At 40.2% G+C, this 21401-nt stretch overlaps 1 protein-coding gene across 2 annotated transcripts in view; it reads right to left on the bottom strand.

Moving 5' to 3' along the window:
- The window catches only part of XYLB (xylulokinase), a 105945-nt gene that overhangs the window by 5676 nt on the left and 78868 nt on the right, over positions 1-21401 (bottom strand). For both annotated transcript variants that reach the window (XM_064445091.1, XM_064445090.1), the window contains exons 16-18: positions 9082-9140; positions 4855-4942; positions 2510-2604 (exon numbers count right to left, since the gene is read on the bottom strand). In XM_064445091.1, the coding sequence (XP_064301161.1) occupies positions 2510-2604; positions 4855-4942; positions 9082-9140 (242 nt within the window). The remainder of the gene's footprint in view (positions 1-2509; positions 2605-4854; positions 4943-9081; positions 9141-21401) is intronic.

The following is a 21401-nucleotide window of genomic DNA, read 5'->3' as shown; positions in this document are numbered from 1 at the left end:
TTGAACCAGAAGATCTGGTTTGTGTGCCCTGCTTTTCCTTATTAAAATCACACTCATTATCATAAATGATCCTTCAGCAACCAAAGAAACACTTTTTGCATTTTTGGTTTCTGGAAAGCCCTACTGTGTGCATAAGCCTTGGCAATGAAGCTACATCAAACTGTTGTTTGACCTCTGTCTGTAAGAGGTTTTCCTCCCTCCAATGATCTAACACATGTTGCCTCCAACCTATACCAGGAAGAAAGGATGAAAACAGAGCAGATTGCTGTGTTACGACCTGTTTTTTCTCCACCCTGCCAAGATTTAGCTGTAGCCGTCCAAAAAATGTAGAGAAGTGGTCTGGGGAATTTCACATTGGTTAGCCAGACTCTTTCAGAAGAGCTCCTCAGTGAGACAGAACTTAACCTCAGGATGACTTTGAAGTTTATAAAAAGAACCGTCATTTAAGTGAAAGGCTCTAACCTCAACAGAATGAAATTGGAGGGACAGGGAGATGCAGCTCTGTAAAAAACAGAATCAAACTGACTCATTACATTATGAATTTTTACCGCACTGTTCATGCTAACACGCTGTATTACTGACAGGCCCTCTGGCTTTCTGCAGTTTCATAGCCATGAAACTAGCCAGGGAATCCACCATCAACTGCAAAATTATAAGACAGGAAGAAAAAAAAATGGTGTTGAATACGTAATTGCAAGATGCTGCTTTAAATGGAACGAAGCTGGCAAGCTAAGCTAAAGCACAGGAATGGTTATTCCTTCACATGCTGTTTGGCCACTACCTTCTCTATCATTCACTCCTATCTACTGGGGCAATAATTCACTGCTGTACATCATTTAAAACCAATAAAAAGATGTGCTATGAGAGCCAGGTCTAACCAAGTGGAAAAGGAGAAGAAAAGTATCGAGAGGGAGATAATTAACTCTTTTAGCTTCCAGGCCATTTTATGCAGACAGTAAAATAGAAAGAGGTAAATGAATTCCTCACAGATCTTTGCAGTGAGGTTAGCTTGGCCCCTGCAGGGGTACAAGGTGCTTGCTGCTCTTGCAAGGCCCCTGTGAGTGACAGCTGTATTCCCTGCCCTTGAGTTTTATAGCTGAAGCAGCACCGGGGGGTCAAAAGCAGGTCTCTGAGCACTCTCCACCTCCACACAAGCCAGCACGGCAGCTTTTCAGCAGACAGCATTTTTGGGGGGAACAGGGCAGCAGCGTGAGGTTGAATCAGACACAGGGGAACTGCTCCTGAAGTGTATTCCTTGCGGAAGGCTTCAGCTGCAACACACATGACACAGGCCATTGCTGTTAATTACTTTATCTTTTAAAATGAGGGGGGAAGGTTGAGTAAATGAGATCAGATCAATCAAGTTTAAATTATTCAATGTCTTAATATTTCTGAAGGGGACTTCTATTCGATTACTGAGCTCCTCCATCTCAGTTAATAATTAAATAATATGCTGGCAGGCACAATGCAGCATGATCATTTCTATTATTACTCATGATGATATCTGGTGCTCCACTACACATGTAGCTGGGAGTTAGTAGTTTTGGCAGATCATTAATTTCCCAGTTTAAATAAAAGCTTTGAAACCTTGTTGCCTGTAGTTAGGGCACATCGAAATCTCATAAATGGAGAGTGTAAGGCTGTGTTGATGTAAAAGAAGTTTCTGCACGGCTGAAGACAGAGCTGCATTCACCTTTCATTATTTAAACTTGTGTTCTCTAGGAATCTTGCTATATCGTACTGTTTATTTATTAGGCTGGACGTTCTGTTTCAGAAGCTGTTGTAAACTAAGGCCTTTGGCACCTGATAGCGAGAGGTGCCGGGTGGCACTGGAGAACCCGAGACAACCATTCCTTCCTTGGTTTTACAGGAGCTGGAACCACATAGTTAGCAACAATGACTACTTCTCTTGCTTCATCTACGTTCCCCATAAAGCACAAACTTCGCCTTCAGATGCGCTGAAGTGCCCAGGATGGGCATGGTACCGAAGACCTGTGCCTACTGAATCCTCCCAGCTGGCATGCTTTCCAGCTGGGAGCTACAAGTGAAGAAATACAATTGCTGACCACTGTTTTAAGATCAGACAGGAAGGATTTTTGCAGATGTTTTCCAAGAGGCCAGAAAGCACCATCACCATACCTCTTCCATGCTGCTTGCTGTAAAAAAGTCAAGACTATTTTGTCAATATTGTCAGTTACAACCTGACTGACCTGTAACAAAATTCAACCTATTTTATAACTTTTTTTCTGTCCCTTAAGGAACAGATTTTGCTCTCTTTCCACACCCAGTTAGGAAAAAGTCACTCTCACAGACCTGGATGAAGCGATCAGATTATTGCATCGTTACAATACTAAAGATTTCCCCAAATCAAATCTATCTTTACAACACAGAGTAAGAATTGTGTAACCAAATGTTTCTTAATCTATTTTACTGGAAGAATTAGTAAACCGCTACATTTTGAAGCGGACAGGAAATGAAAAAAAAGCATAGTATTCCCAAGCTTGCTCACCTCCTCAGCCCCAACGGTTGGTGTAACAGCCAATCTAGGCTCCGGGGCTAATTTCACGACATCAGCCAAGGACACATTCGTCTCAGCTACAAGCCCTGCAATGAGAATCACAATCCTGATCAATGTAAAAAGCACAATGAGGGATGTGCCTTGACTCCTTGGGAAATTAATACATTATATTGATCTTCCCTGGTCAGGTCAGCATTCAGGACTGAAGGATAAATGGCAGAAGATCTTACATTCCAATGCGCTAGCCCGGGAAGTGAGGACTCTGTGATTGAGTTTTCACCAATCACTCAATTTGTACCCTGGAGAATAGGTAAGCAGCAGAAATGCTACTCAACAATATCAGTAATTATTTATGGTTACAACAATACAGTAAACAGCAGTAAAAATATGTGGAAGCACAGGATTCAAGGACAAAGTGTGACTAAACAAAAAAAGAAATGACAACACTGTCAAGAAAATATACTACAAATTATTAAATATATTTTATATAGGGAAGCAGAAAAAGAGGGGAGCTCTGCTGCTACAGCTTTTTGTTTTGTAAGCAAATTGCAGCATTTCAGGAGTTCCTTGTTACACCTGCTAAGAACCCCAGGCTAACCACGGAACACCCTACTTGTAGATGTACACTGTAATATTATTAAGGAGCCCTTGCCATCAATATTTCATTTATATTAGCAAGTCTTCACTTTTACTCAATTCCTTTGCCTGGCCAAGAGTGAGTCAGCTGAAGGCATCAATCAAAAATGCCATTTAGAAACACACACAGCAAGCCCCTGGGGCTTGGCTGGCAGAGTACCTGAGCTAAGGAGTCACTCCATCTGCATGGCATCTCAAATCTTCACTCAAATGCTCTGTCAACCAAGCCTCAAGATTTCATATGCCAAACTGGCAGAGGGAACTCACATCTTCCATACATATGAAATAACTGCACAAACTTTAATGATGGCTCTACATTTTACATGCATTCACGGACAAGGGATTTGCCTGCAGCATTAGGTGCTGGGAAGCTTCTGGTGGCTTCTGAAGCAAAAGGAAAAGTTTGAGTACAGAGAAAAACAGTTTGGAAACTTGGCCCCGAAGGTGGGAAAATGGTCCCACTGTGGCTTCAAACATACTGATAACCTAACAACAGTGCTGTTTCCACTGTCCTGAAAAAGCGTACTTTGCCTGACAGAACCCTTGTGTCTTCTCTGGAAATAAAGAAGAGACCATGCGGTGTGCAATAACACAGCAACTCAAGTTTTGGCTGCACAATTTTCTGTGCTGTTTTCAAATGCAAGAGAGCATGTAGCCTTCAGATGCTATAATGTGACAGCAGAATTTGCTTCTAAAATTAAAACTTGGCTGATTTCTTCTGATGGCTGATGTTATCTTGTCCATGTTTGTTGCAATCCCATGATCTTACATAAACTTGTACAGAAGGTATCAATTTCTTAAGGTCCAAATCCTAAAGCTTCTAATCAGAAAAACTGAGGCTAACAAAAGTTGGCCTAAATAAGGACTTCAGAAATTGATACACATTTCTTAATTTGTTTTGCTGTAAGAAATTAGAAACTATTCGAAAATACGTGAATAAAATCTCCTGCCTGGGATCCAACTCTTAAATGACTTACGACCCATGCTTAACATACACCTGCATGCATTAATAGATATCTTAATTAACACCTTAAATCTGGGACTTGGACCGCTGCACTACAGGGAGTGATGTAGTACAGCAAGCAAAATGACTGGTCAACTTAATAGTATCCCAAGATTTATGCTTTTACAAGAGAAAGTGCATGCTCGAGCGTGGAGCCCAGGACACCTTGCATATCCTTCTTCTTGATATTTAAAAGCTGGAAGATACATAGGTTTAATAACTTTTACTCAGCCAGCAGTATTACTGGTCCTGTTGTCCCTGCCCTCCCTGATCTTTGCTAGGATTGACCTCTTGTTTGGTTTGACCATTTCAGCACTCCAGTTTACAGCCTGCTCCACAAACCGGGGCAGCAGGCTACACCAGCACCTGCAGTTGGCTGTATTCTTCCACAAGCAGCATGTGAAGGTAGCAACTCAGCATATTAAGGTCCTAGACCTTCCCCTGTCAGTATCAACAGTTTCCAGGCCTTATCCCTTTGTTGAGAAGCAGCCACCAGACTTGGTTTATAATGTAAATGTTACTCTTGGGCCTGATCCAAGTGTACTAAGAGCAAAAAACCTCTCTTTGACCTGAGTGACCTTCCAGTCAGATCCACACAGCTTTATTCTCCCCTTATTTTCAGTAATGATAATCCCAAGTATTAACCAACTGAAATTAAATGCCCAGACTGCTCAGAAGTATCTCCTTACAGTCTTACCATGAATTGCTCTGTAAGCACTTCCTAAACAAGCAGAGTTGGCGGTATCGATAGTGTACACCGGTGCGTTGAACACATCAGACAGGACCTGAGAAGTATCAAAGCATCAGTTATGCACGTCCATGAAAGGCAAGGGATAAGCAATCCCCTATCACTGCTTAGGAAAACAAATAACTACCATACATCCCAGCCAAGTGTTTGGGTACCCGCATAAAGAAGCACCACAGGCAACAATGAGTCCTGAACTTGTCACACAACAGGGTATTGGTAAATCTGTGCTAGAGATGTAACTGCAGCCAGGAAACAAAATCCCATTTCTCTCCAGATCTCTTTATTACAAGTTCAGAGGAGTCTGAGTTCAAGCATTGTCTGTCTCCCTCATAAGCGTACACAACCAGCCCATGCCAAAGGCTTACATCAGGGCAAGGTGATCTGGTCAGGAACCAACAACTGGTGCCTGTTTTCTTCCATCATATTTATGGCTGAGCCAAGTGGGAAGGAAGGAGAGAGGAATCAGTCATGGCTCCTCAGTTCTCAACTTTGATAAAATAAAAGCTCCAGCAGTGTGAAGGCCTGCTAAGCCTGTCTTCTTCACCGCCACCATTCCCATCATATTAGGGTTAGCAGGAAGAATGACACAGGAGTTGGTTATACATTCTCTACATCTACCAGGAATTTTCCTGTATTCGAGGGATCCTTAGCTGTGAAGATACACCACAACACTTTTCAACCTGATTTGAGCAATACAAAGAAAATTTTACGGGCAAAGAATTTGTTACAGTATCCAGCAGGGTAAACGTATGTGACCACACATCGTTCTGCACTGAAATCAACACCAGGCATCCTGCATTCACAGAGGACATGTGCTCTTCCCCACAGTGTAGGTTCAGGAAAAGAGATACAGAAGGGGAAAAATGAAGACATATTTGCACAGGGACATGGGAGGTTCAATAATTCTTCCAAAAACATCGTCAACAAAGTCTTTCCATTTTGGTTTCATCACCTCTAGGATTGCAGGTATCCCTCAGGCTGAGCAACACAAGAGGCAGGTAACAATTCAGATTTAACTTGTGCTGGTTTTATTACTTTTGCCAAAGGGAACAGTGTATCATCCAATTTACATCCCTACAATCGAGTCTAAAATAAAGCCAGAGTGTCCAGGAATCCAAACCATTTGGATTAGTGACATGCAACCCTGATCCAGGAATTTACAGCCCTACTGATCATGGGCCCCAGGGCTTCATAAAAGATGACTAAGAAATTCAATCCATATATGCTATAGAAAAAGTACTATGTGACATTTCTAAAGGATTTTGCCTCTTAAAGTTTGTGGGGGATCTGCAAAATCAAGACCTTTGAAAATCTCCAGTTTTCATAATTTTAAACAAAAGTGGCTGGTTGCTAACTAGAATCCAATGAAAGCCTGAGCTTATATTAGACACTTAAAACATTCTCTTCTGGTACAATAGCCAAGTCAGTATTGCCTAACTTCACTTGCAAGCAAGCACTGAGCAACACATGAGCTCCAATGCTAGAGGACAAATGGAAAATTAATCATGGTATCTATTAAAAAGCCCTCCGGAAATGATACGGTCAAGAAGTGCTGGTTCACTGCCCATCCTGCCAGTCAATACTACCGTATTGTTTCAGCACATTCCCCATCTGCCTCTTCATCTCATCTCTAATAGGTATTTCTTGTCTTAAGCTTGAATTGTACATTCCTTTGGAAAACAGAGGTTGGTGGGTTTTTTTGCATCCCGGCAGAGCCTTATGCAATGCAGCTCTACTCTATACTGAATGCTAGTAAGCACTGCAATACTACAAATAACTACCTTCTATGCCACTTCATTATAAAATTAAAATTATTCAAAGTTCATACATTTAGTAAGTCATATGAAGCTGTGGTCTCTCATGAATAATTTTAAAAGAAACTGTTAGAGGTTTTACTGTTAAAAATATTTCACCGTGTTTCACGTGGTCATTAATCAAGCACCACGTATGATGCAAAAAGCTTCCCAGAACTGTGAAGAAAGCTGCCCTACTACATTTTTTTATCAGATTTTCCAAAGTTGCCTCCTTTGTGGTGTAAAATATAGGAGTTACTGAATGTTGATTAATTAAATGATAGTCTTTTGTAGCCCTGGAACAAATTATCCAAAATTGACCATGATAAGGGTGGAAGCTGTTATTCTTCATGCAACTGATATGGTTTCTGAGGTTTTGATTAAATTAAAAAGGAGGATCCAATTAACCAGTGATTGAATTAAGTGGATAACACTGTATTGATCATATTATTTTAAGACACTTCTAATGAGTTTTAAAAGCAGCTGTATCATTACACATGAAGACCAAGCATCACAGCCACCACTCTCCCATCCCCACAATTTTTCAGCTGTGTATGTTGCAGAATTACATGTTATAAGAACATTCAGTTCTCCGCCCTCACTCCACAGCAAGGAAATCCTCCTGGCACCTAAATTTGAAATACAGCTTTAAAAACAAACTCATCTATTAATCCAATCTCTTTCCTGATATATTCTTAGTAGAATTACTCCAGTAGGGACCAATGTTTTAAGCAATTAAACTATCAGTTAATTTTCCAACGTCAAGTTCCTAAGCAAAATAACCAAAGCAGATGAAGAGAAGTGACATCTATAGGCAAAACATGCCAAATTTGTTGTGTCCCAATCAGCTGTACAACCAACGGTTATACAAATATGTGGTTTAGATGCTTTAGGAGAGAGAGAGCTTTTTGGTCGGAGTCACATGGAGAGGACAAAGGGGAATAGACACAAGTTGCTCTTGGGGAGATTCCGATTGGACACCAGAGGGAAATTTTTCACACTGAGGACAGTCACCCATTGGAATAATCTCCCCAGGGAAGGGGTTGACTCGGCCACGTTGGACACCTTTAAGATTCGGCTGGACAGGGTGCTGGGCCATCTTGCCTAGACTGCGCTCTTCCTAGAAAGGTTGGACTAGATGATCCCTGAGGTCCCTTCCAGCCTGGGATTCTGCGATTCTGTGATTGGTCTTTGCTCTTCAACCTCCATTTATTCCAGCTCAGGTTTTGCAGAGGAGACAAGCTTCCTTTCATATGATTGCAACTGCCAAAGAGTACGGTATGTAGTTGAGGCTGCCCTGTAGACTGACAGAAAGGGACTGGCATCTCCAGAAAACAATTCACTCTCTGTTGACTAATTTCAGTACCAGGACTTAGCCCAAGATTAAGACAGGTGCCTTTTGTTGTAAACATCTACCTCCAGGCTCAGTGTCTGCACCTTTAGTCAAAGGGGGGCTTGTCAAGGCAGTCAGTGGACTACAGAAAGCGCTTTGGCTCACCTGGAGGGAGACATCTACGTCTGATAAGTGAAAACACCATCCAGTTTTCTCTGCGCTGTAACTGACTGCATCTCCCCTGACTATTACAGGATTGACAGATCATATACAGACATCACATCACAGATGACTGGATTCAGGCAAGACAAATCCCAACCCAGATGTCTAGTTCTGTGATAGCAAAAGCCAGGTAAGAGGCCTCTCACCATTCATGAACAAGGCTTTGCCGTATCTCAACAGGCAGAAACAGAGAGCATGCAGTACTCTGTTCTCAAGAAGACAGAAGAAGGATCTTAACTAGGGCTCGATGTGCAGCAACAGCAGCAGAAGAGGAAGGTGGAAAGAGGGAGGACAGACTACACCAAAGTGTAGCCTCCGCCCAGTATGTGACACAATACTAACAAGTTAACAGATACTCAAAACAACAAGGGCAGGGTTTGGGGGTCTGTTTGGGTTTTTTTGTTTGTTTGAGGTGGGTTTTTCTGAGTCTTCAGCACCAGCAAAATCCCCCTCTAGTTTAAATCCATGGTCCAACTTTGACCTGAATGACAAAATCTACAAAAATCTCAGGTATCGTATCAAGCCTCTTCTTGATTTCTTTGCTGATTGATTTGATGTAAGTGATGAGACCTGGAAATCACCAGTGCTTCAGATACACGTACATGAAACTACTCGAGTGTAAAAAAACCTTTAAAGTTCAATACAAAAATCAGCATTGGGCTAACAGTTTCCACACTAAACCTGAAGAAAGCCCCCAAGACCTGCAGCAATTCACAATCCCATATCCACATCTTCCTGTGCAGCTGCAGTGATTTGGATTCAGCACATCGAAATAAAAATGCAGATGTAACTGCAAGTTCAGTTCAAAGGATTTAATTTTCTACTTACCTGTAAGATCTTTTTATTATGGGAGGCACCACCAGTAGCCAAGATCCTTGTTCTGGGCACTGCAATGCAATACAACATATAGATCAGACTGAAAGTGCATATTGTTAAGATTTGCACTACTGAACCAAGCAATGAGAACAAGGAGGTGGGAGTCAGATGGTCTGGGCTCTCTCTCTCTCTGTATCTCTAATATACCTTCTGTAAAAAAGGAGATAAGACTAATTACCCCCTTTCCAAGGCACATTAGAACACTTCCTTAGAAGAGGCAACATAAATATTGCAGATCTATTATTATTATTATTATTATAGGGCTATCAAAGTCAGGGAGATTTGCAGAAGAGATATACAGTAAGAAAAGCAGAGTGCTGTTATACTTCAGCTCTGGTTTGAGGTCAGATTGGTTTGCCTCATAGCTGTATATATACAAACTGACAGATAACCTTTAAAATCAGCAGTATTTTCCAAACTTATCTTCTCGTGATGTTCACCGTCAGAGTTCACTGAAACCTGGGCAATCCCTATATGCTTGAATGACAAGGAAGTGTGTGAAAAGGTAATTAGAGATGGTCTAAGTCACCTCAGTAAACTATAAAAATATCTGAATTTTCATCCAACACAAACTCACAACTTTGGGGGTGTTAAAAAATTATCCTGCATTCTTTAGTCCTTAAAGAAAGCCACCCTTCCTTCTCACATTCCTGAATGTCTGCCCTGTGCCTCATCATTTATTTGTGTGCATGCTCCTCTGGAGCATGGCATGCAACAAGCCATACATCTATCTATAACCACAATTCAGCAAGGCATTACGAATGTGAGTAGTCCAAATGATCTGACTGAAATTATTCAAAGGCCTAAAACAAAATAAATGCATAAATACATTGATATAATATATTTGTAAAAATCTGAACACTTTATTACCCTTATTTATGACAATAATAAGCGATACCACCATGTATTTCCTCCCAAAAGGGGAATTTTACTGTGGTTATTGTTTTGTTATCTTAACCTCCTTTTTAATAAAAGCTAAAGATAATTTATTTCTCACAGGGCAAAGTTGGTCAACTTATACCCTACATAACTTACTGTCATTTACCCTTTCAAGTATCTTAATGACAAAAGCCCTGAAGACAGATTAGAAATAAAGAGAAGATGTGGCTCACCATGCCATTTCTAGACCCACAGCCAGGTGCTCAGGTGGAGTCTAAGACCCAGACAAAGCACTGCATGGGGGACCCTGTTTTCCTGATAAATTTAATTTTATTTTCCTCTTTGGAGGATATTCAGTGATGCACAAATTGGGTTTTAAAAGCCATTAGGATCTCTGTCAATGTCAGTAAACAAATAAAACAAACAGCAGAGTGATTCCTCAGGGAAAACAAATTTCAATTATACCAACACAGAGTGACAGATCCCTGCCAAGATTATCACAACAACATAATAGCACAGAAACCAGTGAAAAATAACTAGTAAGCCTCTGTTCCTAGAAACCAAACTGAACTCTAAATGATCTGCCTAGTAGTCACAATTCTGTCTCGCTAAACTCTGCTGCAAACATAAATTCTTGCAGAACTACCATATCCAACATGAAAACACCACACTTCAGAGACAGACAGCAAGACAGAATAAGAAACAAAACATGTTTGCTACACTTCACAGCAGCTAAAACCAAAGAACCAGGCATGCTTGCTCCCCTCTCCCTTTTCCTCTGGAAAAGGGCTTAATAAACTGCTGGTGTTAACAATCAGGAAAAAGTGGTGGACAATATGAAAGTGGTAAAGCCAAACAGCAACCACCCCTGTGAAAACTGCAAATATATCTTGGCTCAGCTGCTCCTTGCTCTTCCATCTGCATGCCAGCTCTGTCTTAGGGGTTCTGCTCCGCAACTTTACAAATGTTTCGGAGCTCTGTCAGTACATGTTGCTGCCTGCTCGCACGGGCACCCTAACTGATGGGCCAGGCAGGGCTGATTCGTGCCTTCTAGCGGACCCCAATGCCCCTGCAACAGGTAAGATTTTTGCCTTAGGAATTGAGGACTGGAGAGGAAACTTCCTCCTTGGTAGGTCAAAAGATTTAGGTTTTGGCTATATTATCCATTTATGCCATCACTGTAATTCAGGATACTTCTATATAAATATGTTACCATAAGAAAAATAGGGGTGAATTTACAGTGCGTTAGCTATTCGATACAAACCACTCATGAGTATGCATTCACCTCCGTATTATTTGTTAGATATCTACAAAGAGGGCAAACCGATCTAAAAGTGTTTAACACCCATGTTAACCCAGACTAATTTTAATAGCAAAATACGAAGAATTATTTCAGTATATAGCTATCCTTCTTGCTAAAAGAAACTAACTTAATTTCCACTCTGAAGTTTCTAACGTTGGTTGGACATCTCAAGCTCTAAATTGGATCAACTCGTGAGTACGAACACACACAGATACACAGTACAAAAAAACCCCAAACCCTAGGCTGAAGCTACACGAAGGGCAAAACCATTCGTTCTCCTCCACTTCAAATAATTAGGAAGGTTCACTCCACCAAAACACATCCCAGTAGGTAACAGCCTCGTGAACCTTAGCCATCACTGTCTGACAACAGAATCTGACCCACTGTACTGGTGGGACTGATCCATCCAGGCCACGTGGAAGAGTGATCTTTGGTGAACCTGGTGTGCTGTGTTTCCAGAGGCAGCTCTGCATAGGTCCAGAGCAGAGACAACAGGTTGAGTTTAAGTCACTTCTTACAGGTGAAGGGTAAGTCCCAAAAGAATTTACCTGATTTTGCTGAATTTTAGGTTTACCTCTTATTTCAGTCTCTCTCTGGGAAGCAAGGAAAATGCATTGATCACTGATTTCAGGGATTGTCTTTTTAATGCCAATATTGTATGCTTTACTGAACGGTGGTCATTTGCTCTGAGATGTGTAATTGGATACATCTTATAAAGAAAGCAAGCCCATCATTTATGGATACGGGGCATTAACAGAGACATCGTTCATCCATCACTAGCAGTGTTCTCAGCCAGCTGTGTTTGAATCTGTCAGGAGCTACCATTTATCCCCTATGGCAGCGCACAGAAAGAACTTAAATACAGTGTTACTGGAAAAACAAAAACAAAAAACCCAAACCAACAACTGTAGCAAACATAATTCATGAATTCAATTCTTTGACAGTTGAGAGAATCAGATTTAAACATCTTTTAATTAAAAGCTCCCTGCATAGTACCTAACCAACCAGTTTATTTCCTTCCTATTTAAAAATTAATGATTTTTTTAGGGAGCTGATACAGAATTTTAACCCTATCTAGAAAGATTTTGGAGCTGCACCTGGCATGGTGTTGTCCTGCAATATGCACATCTTCTACAGTTCTATTACAAACTGTGGAAGATGTCAACTGATCTAATGAAATTCAGTTAAAATAATAATTCCCAGTGGACAGAAGGAGGGGAGAGACTCAAGTACAGAAGTTCACTTATGCGGGAAGACTGAGCATAAGGCACTTTCCCACACAAGGCTGAGAAGTCAGCCCACTCCATGTATGTTAATACTCACACAACAACCCGCATTCTGCCTTTCACAGAGACCCAGCATGAACTGAGTGATGTTAAAGTCCATCTCCTGGCTCTTGTTTTCAGCCAAAATATTGCTTTCATTGAAAGCCACATAAGGAAAAAAAGAAACCACTGTCACTGAGAAGAGAGAACGAACTGTGATTTGTGCTCAGCCGCTGTCAGTGGTCCCAAGAAGACTGAAGTCCTGCATCACACTGTATATACAAACACAGAACTGATGCCTTCCCGGAAAAGCAAGCAGATTAAGCAGATTAAGACATGAAGTAGAGGGAAAACCTAAGATTTTGGAAAGTGCAGGCTCAAAGAGCATTGCTCAAGTCTGTTCAGCAAGTGAGACAGTGGAACCAGTAACCCAGGGTGAGTCTCGCCTAAGCAGTCCGACATCCCCTCTAATGGCCTTGGCCATAGCTATTAAGAAAAATAATCACATAAGCAAACTCGCATCAATCACAAGGTTTGTGCCCATAATTAGCATCGAAGGTCTGCTGCCGCATCATTTGTGCAAGGAGACTGGAGGTAGAAATTCAGCCTCCTGTTCCACCAGGGGTGGGGTCAGCTCAGACTGCTAACAGGTCCGGATGCTGAAATCGATGGGATGACTCCTGACCTCAGGGCTTTTGGATCTGGCTATATTTCAACTGGATGGTAACAACGTTCCTGTGTCAGTCTAGAAGTTTGCTGGCTCATGCACCGTAGAGTCCGAAAGCAGAATTCGACCTTCCGTTTTGAGGCGAAAACTCTTCATCTTTTTCATCTAAATTTTTAGCACTACACACAGCCCTGGTTTATACCCCACACTCCAGGCACTCACTGACTTTCAAAACTCCTAAAAGACATTTCCAAGGCTTCATCCAAGCAACTTCATAACGTCTTTTCTCATCACAACTGAATCCATAAATAAAACAGAACAATAGAACATGCATTCAAAAAGCAGCTGATTATGCTCATGAACCCACACCAGCTATAAGCATGATTGCGAATAACTGCAATTTACAATTTGCAAGCAACAAGAAAAGTATCAGCCCCTCCTTTATTTCTCTGATTAGCTCCAAACACTATAATTTCAAAAAAAGTATTTTCTAGCTTTTCATTCAAGAAAAACAAAAATATGATTATTTTCTCCCATTTATAAAACAAATGTTCCAAAATTGTCCTTCTTGCATATTAACTCTTCCAAAATTCATGCTAATCTTTCTTATTTGTATAAAGATTGTGAAATAAAACGCCTGCTATGGTAAAAGGTTTCTCTTGTCCATACCCTTTTAAATATCAAAATGTACAAGGTGCTGAGTGCCCTTCATGTCCCTGTGAGTTCTAGGACTGGGTCCAAAGGCTCTTGCTTCTCTACCTCATTGTGCTGCATCACTTACAACATTTCCAAGTACTTAATAACAGAGAAAAAACAACTGCCACAAACCAGCCTTCAGCATATTAGACAACATCTACCTGATTGAGGGAAAAATAATGTAAACTGGAACAACTTTTTTTTTTTTTTTTTCTTTTAGACCAATACAACTGCTGAAGTGAATAAATTACAAGCTTGAAGACAAAGATTCAAACAAATTCAGCCACATTTACAATTCTAAAAACAATACAGTAATTCATACAAGCTATTCAGAAACTATTTTTTATATGTGTTTCTGACTTTCACTTTGAAGCATCAGCTAATTTATTACAGAGAAAAACAAGCCATATTTGCCATATAGATTTGCTGTCTTCTTACATATAAGCAAAGAAGTTTTCATATTTCGGAACGTGCTTTAATTTCACTGAGGGTTTCAATTGCATAAATGCGTGTCAGAAATTTTCCAGACATAGAATTTATTCTTATTTTTTAAATGCAGTGCCTGGGGAAGAAAAACAACTTTTAAGGATAGAATTGATCATCAGCCTCTGAGGCTACAGCTACTATCATACCAGCTGTAATTCAACAGGGGAAAAAAGCCTCGATTTTCTCAGCAGCAGTGACAAATACGGCTAATATTCTCGACATTTATGCCACTTACATAGATAAAGTCTCTACAGTGATGTAGGGGAGAACAGGCGTGATTCTTCTTGCTCACACTGCTGTAAGGCAAGAATAATACCACTAAAATGAGTAGATATGCACACACACCCAAGTAAAACAGTACGAATGGTATCCGTACTCAAGACTCATACGCCACTGGCAGTCTGGGTTACCTTACGTTCTCAAGCAACTTCTAATAGCACAAATTGTTCTTCATGAAGATGCCAAATTTGGCTTTCCTACAACCTTGCTTCAATAAAGACAAAACTTTGTATTTCACAACCTGAAGCTTAAAGATACCAAATCACCTAACTCTGAAAATCCTTAGTCTAGCTCGCTTCAGATATGAATTTAAAATTTAACATTGACTCAAAGCCTTCCTGTTTTCGATGGATTTCAGAAAAAGTAAATGTAGAAAAATGTGCATAAATGCTCTCTTAACAGCACCTTAAATTATTGCAGACCACCCAAACAATACACAGAGCCAAAGATGTACTATAGGAAACAAAAATCTACTCAAGATACAACCCCGCTGACAATTCAACTTCATTGACTTCCGCGGTTATACAGCAAGGAAAACTTTGGTACATGAATGGTAAAGACTTCTTCGGGAACAAGCAGATCAATAGTCATAACACTGTTATAACATATACATTGACACGCTCGCAACAAGAGCTCTGAAATATTTGCACTTCTTGTAGAAATACTGCAGAGCTGCAATTGCTTATCAATTTGCTGCCCTTTTTTTTTTTTTTGAGACGCAGATATCTATTTGACAGAATATTTTGATGAAGCCTGGGATAAATTCCAGTGGTAATGTATCAAAAAAAATTCCCCAACTCAGCACTAGAGTTTACAGCAAGGGGGAAAAAAAAAAGCAGCAGATTCACACCAAAAGTTTTTGTAGATACAGGCTGAATATTTTGGGAAAATATTTCTGTGAAAGCTTTTAAGGAAAAAGATGGAAGACGAATTAGAAGGACGACTTAAAATCTGGTTGGTCAAGACTAAAAATGTACTTGGGGAAAAGTCCTCTCCTGAAGACATTACTAGAAGTAATTTAAACCCTTGCTGTCTCTAACTTGTGTATTTTCTTTGTTCTCAATTAATTCCTTAAAGAGAAAAGAAGTAATATGTTTAATAAATTAAAACAGTAAAATGGGTTCGTGTACCAATGGAAGTGGCTTACATGAGGTTTAATTTTTTTATTTTTTGGCCACTCAAAGTTTTCCTCTTTTGTCACCTGAAGTTTGGATATGGCAAGAACTGTGAAACAAGAATAGCGTGTGTTGGGGAAAAATACTAATCACCACAAAAACTATTCAGCAGTTGTCCAAACATCCATAAAGCAGCCAAGGCTCCAATTCAAGGCTTAACATAACAAAGCACAACCTGCTCTGATTTGCTCCGTGCTTCCACAATTATTCATAGACTCTTGGCAACACCTCTACCTTCACCTTCCACTCCTGAACTCCTGTCGTTCAGCAAATCAACATGAAATCTGGAACCAATGGGACAAATTAACTGATTCTCAAAAAATATTCTGAAGCAGGTGATACCAAGCCTGAAAACAAAACCTAGAGCAGATCCAGACGGGGTATTTGAAATCTAGCCGTCACATACAGCTATTTAATAACCTACCTACAGAGAGCTCAAAAAATGTAAAAGGTCAGAGTGGACCATTTGCTTCAACAAGATCACACAACTTTCACAGAGCGATCCCACCATTCAGCCCAGCTCTGTATTCACTGAACTACAGTGATCTGAAGAAGACACAGAACTTCAGCTGAAGGACTCAAAGTGACACAGCATTTACTGTGCCTACTGGCTGTTTTCACGTTTAATACCTTTGAAGTTAAATCTATGCACTTTTCCCATACTTTATAGTTTTATTCTTTAAACTTGTAGTCACTTCATCTTTGTGGCTTTAGCCTTCCAGTTAAAACATTGCTATAGAATTGGTTTTCCCTTTCACGTGTTGGTACTTACAGACCACAATTAAATTACATCTTGTCTTTTTTTTTTTTTTAATATTAAGTTCTGGTACTCATTAAAAGGCATAATTTCAAGACCACAAACCACTGATGCTTAGTGCTGATGGTATACTACCAGTACCTAGCAGAAATGTCTTCACCACTGAAACCACTATCAAAAAAAGAGCAGAGATAGTAAAAGCACTAAAAATGTCTACCCTAGAAGCACCTGACATGGCATGTTGTCAGTTTGCCTACCAAAATATTTAGTAGGAAAGTGCCAGTTTATAAAAACTCCTGATAAATCGCAGAGAACCTTGCACTAGAAAACTGCCCGGCTTCTTGGGAAAGTGTTCCGGCTTTGGAGGTCTGTAGCTCCAACAGACACAGGCCTTGCAGAGTCCCGTGGCAGGAGGTCAGGTGCCCCACGGTCCCCGTCGCAGGAAGCCCCAGAGTTCAGGAGGGCTCTGCACTGAGCTACACACCAGTGCCTCTGGGAACCCTGGAAGGGCAAACTTAAAATCCCTGCTGCTCAGTTCCCAGGACTGGAGGTGAGACATTCCCCCACTGACAGGAGCATGCAAGATATTCCCAGTAATTGTTGGGTTTTTGTTTTTGGGTTTTTTTTAAAAAAAAGGTCCACGGACTAAAACCGACATTTTTTTACATGTTCTATTGTAAGCACTGCAGCACAGCTCAGTATTTCCTCAAAATACACATGAGAAATTCGTGACTGAAACTCAGCAAAATATACACCCTCCCATGGCCATCATACTCTGATGTGTATAATTACCACATGTGGCTTTACAGATCACACATCAGTAAATAATGCTTGCTACTGAGTCATTTAGAAACAGAAAAACTATCATTGTTTCATTTTTAAAAACTATTTGTCCTCATACACAGCAATATTCAGCCTTGCAAATCTTCTAAGAGAAACAGAACATTGCATTGGCAAATCAACATGACGCCATCCATCCAAGGTTAAAATGAGAAAAGCAAGGAAGGAGATAAATGAGCCGTCCAAGGTTGCACAAAATCAGTAGGAAAACCAAGAACAGAACAAAGGCCTCTTCATTATTTAGGTCACAAATCCATTCGATTCTGCATTAGTTAATCTGCAGTCTGTGGATCAGTAACAAGACATGTCCACAGGAGAAAAAATAATAATCAGCTGCAAGTTCAGCATTACCAGGATATAATTAAAAGGTACAGGGTGTGATGACCTGACCTTGAATGCCACTTGAGTGAAGAGAGGAAAGAACATCCTACCCAGTATTTTAATCTTAGGAAAAACCAAACTGCCACAAACTTGGGGAAAAATCAGTCTGGGATCTAGATTTGCAAACCAGATCTCTACCAGATCTCAGAACTACTCTGCTTCCCTCAGGACCGGTCTTTGGATCTTATCAACAACATTAACAAAGGCCTCTAGAAATGCAACAGAAAAGAGTCAAGGCCCAAGTATCATTTCATTTTTGCAAAGGATAAGCCAGGTGAAAAACAGAAAAGAACTTACAAAACAAGGCAATTTGGGCATTTTCTTTACAAGATTTTTCAAAAGAATTATTACAGCTATTTTGGCATCTACCAATATTGCCTGTAGCTCTTCTCCTAGTCCTGTAAGACTTTTTTGTGTTTAGTGTTAGTGAAGAATTTTTCTTCTTGATTTTTCTTTTTAATACCTCCTACTCTTCTGAATGGAAATAACCTACAGGTTGTAAAGCACTTTGCAAGAATAAAATTAATTGATAGGAGGGTGTACCTGCTCACAAACCACTAGGCTGAGGTAGCAGAAGATCTGTTGATTTTGTTTGTTCAGCAAAGTTCCTTATGCCAAAAGGGAAGCAATATATTGAGTAGGAAACATCTGCTCCTTTTTCTCTGTAGAAACTATACCAAACTTACTAGCAGGGGGGAAAAAAAGAAATCACACTGACCTATATGTAACTGTAGTGGGTTACTTCACTCCTCTGAACCTCCTTCTTTCTGTACCTACAGAATACAGCACTGGGGACTCCTTGTACCAGTTGAGGCTCTGAGCACTTCTAAAGTGTTCTGCTTTCCAAGTGGATTATTTATAAATGAATTTTGTGACCTCTGGCAGGCTAGAACTAAACAGAGAATAGAGTTTTTCCCCCTTTAACTGAAGAAGAAAGGCTACAGAAAGATGAATAGAGAGAAGCAATTAATATTTCCTAATAATTGTCATATTGAATGGGAGAACCGCTACGTTTCTCGGGGTTTCTGCGCAGAAAGGTTCCAGGTAACTATTCATTCACGGGGCTGGGTTCATGTAAATGGGATGCTGTTGCCAAGCAACTATAGGTGCTAAGGAATGAAATACAGTCTGCAGAAACCTAATAGCCTGGAGAGAAAAAGAACTACAATCTGAGATTTATGGCATATATAAAAGGAAGAGAGTCATTCTCCCACACAAAAAGAACACAGATACTTTATTATAAATGTCCTTAGCGTGTTTTTTTAAGGCATAATTAAGCAATAAAATCCCCACTCCACCCCAAGTCAAACAGGTAAAATTTTTTTTTTTGATGTTTTGTTCATTAAGCTTTCTAGAAATAGATCTTGAGAAATTAGCTACCAAGATGAAAGCTAAAATTTAACCCAAAAATCTTTCTTTTTGTATGAGAAAAACGTTAGCTATACGGACAGCACTGCAACTGCCAATCAGCTATCTACTTTACCTTCTTATGTTTTTATACCATGCTCATTAACATTACATCTGATCATCAGAAATTCTCTTTAAGCTTATTAAGATTTTAAAATATTTTTAGCAAGTTAATTAGAATACATTAACAGAGCTCATCTGTGTTCACCCATCATGCATATTTTATTTTATTCAGGCAAATTGCTTTTCAATGAAATATTAGACCGAGGAAGGGTATACTGTTGGGTACTGAACAATACAACCCTTTAGTATAAACATCCACTCCCAAACACCCTAATAACTTCATGCCACTGGGAAGTGGGAAGATCTTCTGATGGCAAAGGGTTTGTTTTAGTGCCTGCCCTTACCACGATCCCCTCCAGCTCGGGTGTGGGTACACAGACCTGGTGGATCCTCCTAGTACTCGAACCATCCTTAGCTGCCATCGTGTTCCCGTACAATCGAAAAAAGTTAAAGCCGCCAACAGACCATTGAAATGGGAACCAAAGGTCCAGCTAAGGGGAAGAAAAGAATGTCTTCAACCCCTCACACTGTAGTTCAAAGGCTTTTACAAATTTGTGTATGGTGGTATTGTTTTCTCCTGCTGACAGTCTCTGAAGACATCATTTGATCTTACGGCAGGAGCCCACTTAGACGCTCTGGCATGGTGTGGCACAGGTTCCTAACAGGCAGAGGTGCACATGGATTTGGCAGAACAGCAAGAACAGCTCACAAAGAACAAACCTGAAATACCCTTTGCTTTAGCTAGCATTATAAATTCCTCCCTTTAATGTGCACTAAATGTCACCAAATCCAATCACATAAAATTAAATAATGGTTTTAAATAACAGGAAAAGGGAGACAACAATAACTACCTTGGGGCATTTTCAGCATGCCACTTGAGATAAAGGCCATCAATGGACACTGAAAATTAACTACAGTACCACTATAATAAGACATTCCTCAAGCTCCTGCTATACTTTCACTCAATCCAGTCAAATATGACATCTTTGAAATTGTTCCTTCAGACTCCATACAGCCCAAATCGTTCCTGTTTAAGGAAGGATGGAAAATCACAGTAATTTCATCAATCATTCTCAAGTTAAGCAGTTACTTTGAGAGATCTGCAATAAATAAAAGGATGAACAAAGTTTGCCAACCTCATGCTTGATTCAGATTTTGCACTCTCGCTGCATTTCAATTAACCTGCCACAGATTGCAGAGCTGACATATTTGATTTAGATAGTAAAGAAAACACTCTTTAAAAAACAACAGGTCTGAAGCTTTTGATGAGTGATCATACAATCCATATCAAAACACACATTTAAATCTCAGTCACCACACATTTCATGATCTGCATCATTAACACTGTCTGGTTTGAGGGATTTTGATAATCTCTTTTACAATCTATAACAGTTCTTTATCTCCCAGGCACTGATGCCTTTTAACCAATGATCATTATTTAGGTATGCTTTGCGCCTGTAGCCTTCCCTGAGACATTAATCTCTTCAATTCTAGAGGCTGTTCTTTTATAAACCACTGCCATAGTCCCCATGTTTTCTCCCAGTGACGAACCCCCAAACTGGATGAATTTCATTTAGCATTTGGGGGAACACGTCAGCCATGCTGGCACAGGGAAATTTTAATCACAGCTGGGCAATTCTATGGTAAGCCCTTCCAAAGGCCATGAGAAGAGAACCATATCAATGGGTGGAGTCCCTTTTCTCTGAATAAATCACTAACGATTGCACTGAATCCAAAACCACCCTGTCATAACCTTTTCCTTCTATTTATTAATCAAATCAAACATCAAAAGCATAAGCAGTGGTCTGCTCTTTCTCCTCAAGCTTGACTGAGCAGAAGTTTTGCTTTTTCGAAGAATTCTTTGCCTTCAACAGTTGGAGCAGTGATTTCACCTCCCTGCCATGGAGCTGGAGTCCGGTAGCTGCCTTGGCCACAGGAATCAGCCGGGATCTCTGCTGGGCACTCGCGGCATGCTAGGTAACGAGTCAAACAATCCCAACAACCTATTTGTTGGCATTAAAGAACACAAACTGCCTTGCTTTATTTTGTAACATTTAAGCAGAGATATGTCCTA

Source organism: Phalacrocorax carbo, chromosome 2 (genome assembly GCF_963921805.1).
Source record: "Phalacrocorax carbo chromosome 2, bPhaCar2.1, whole genome shotgun sequence".
Taxonomy (NCBI): Eukaryota; Metazoa; Chordata; class Aves; order Suliformes; family Phalacrocoracidae; genus Phalacrocorax; species Phalacrocorax carbo.
Note: the sequence above shows the minus strand (reverse complement) of the source record. Positions and strands in the feature narration are given on the sequence as shown.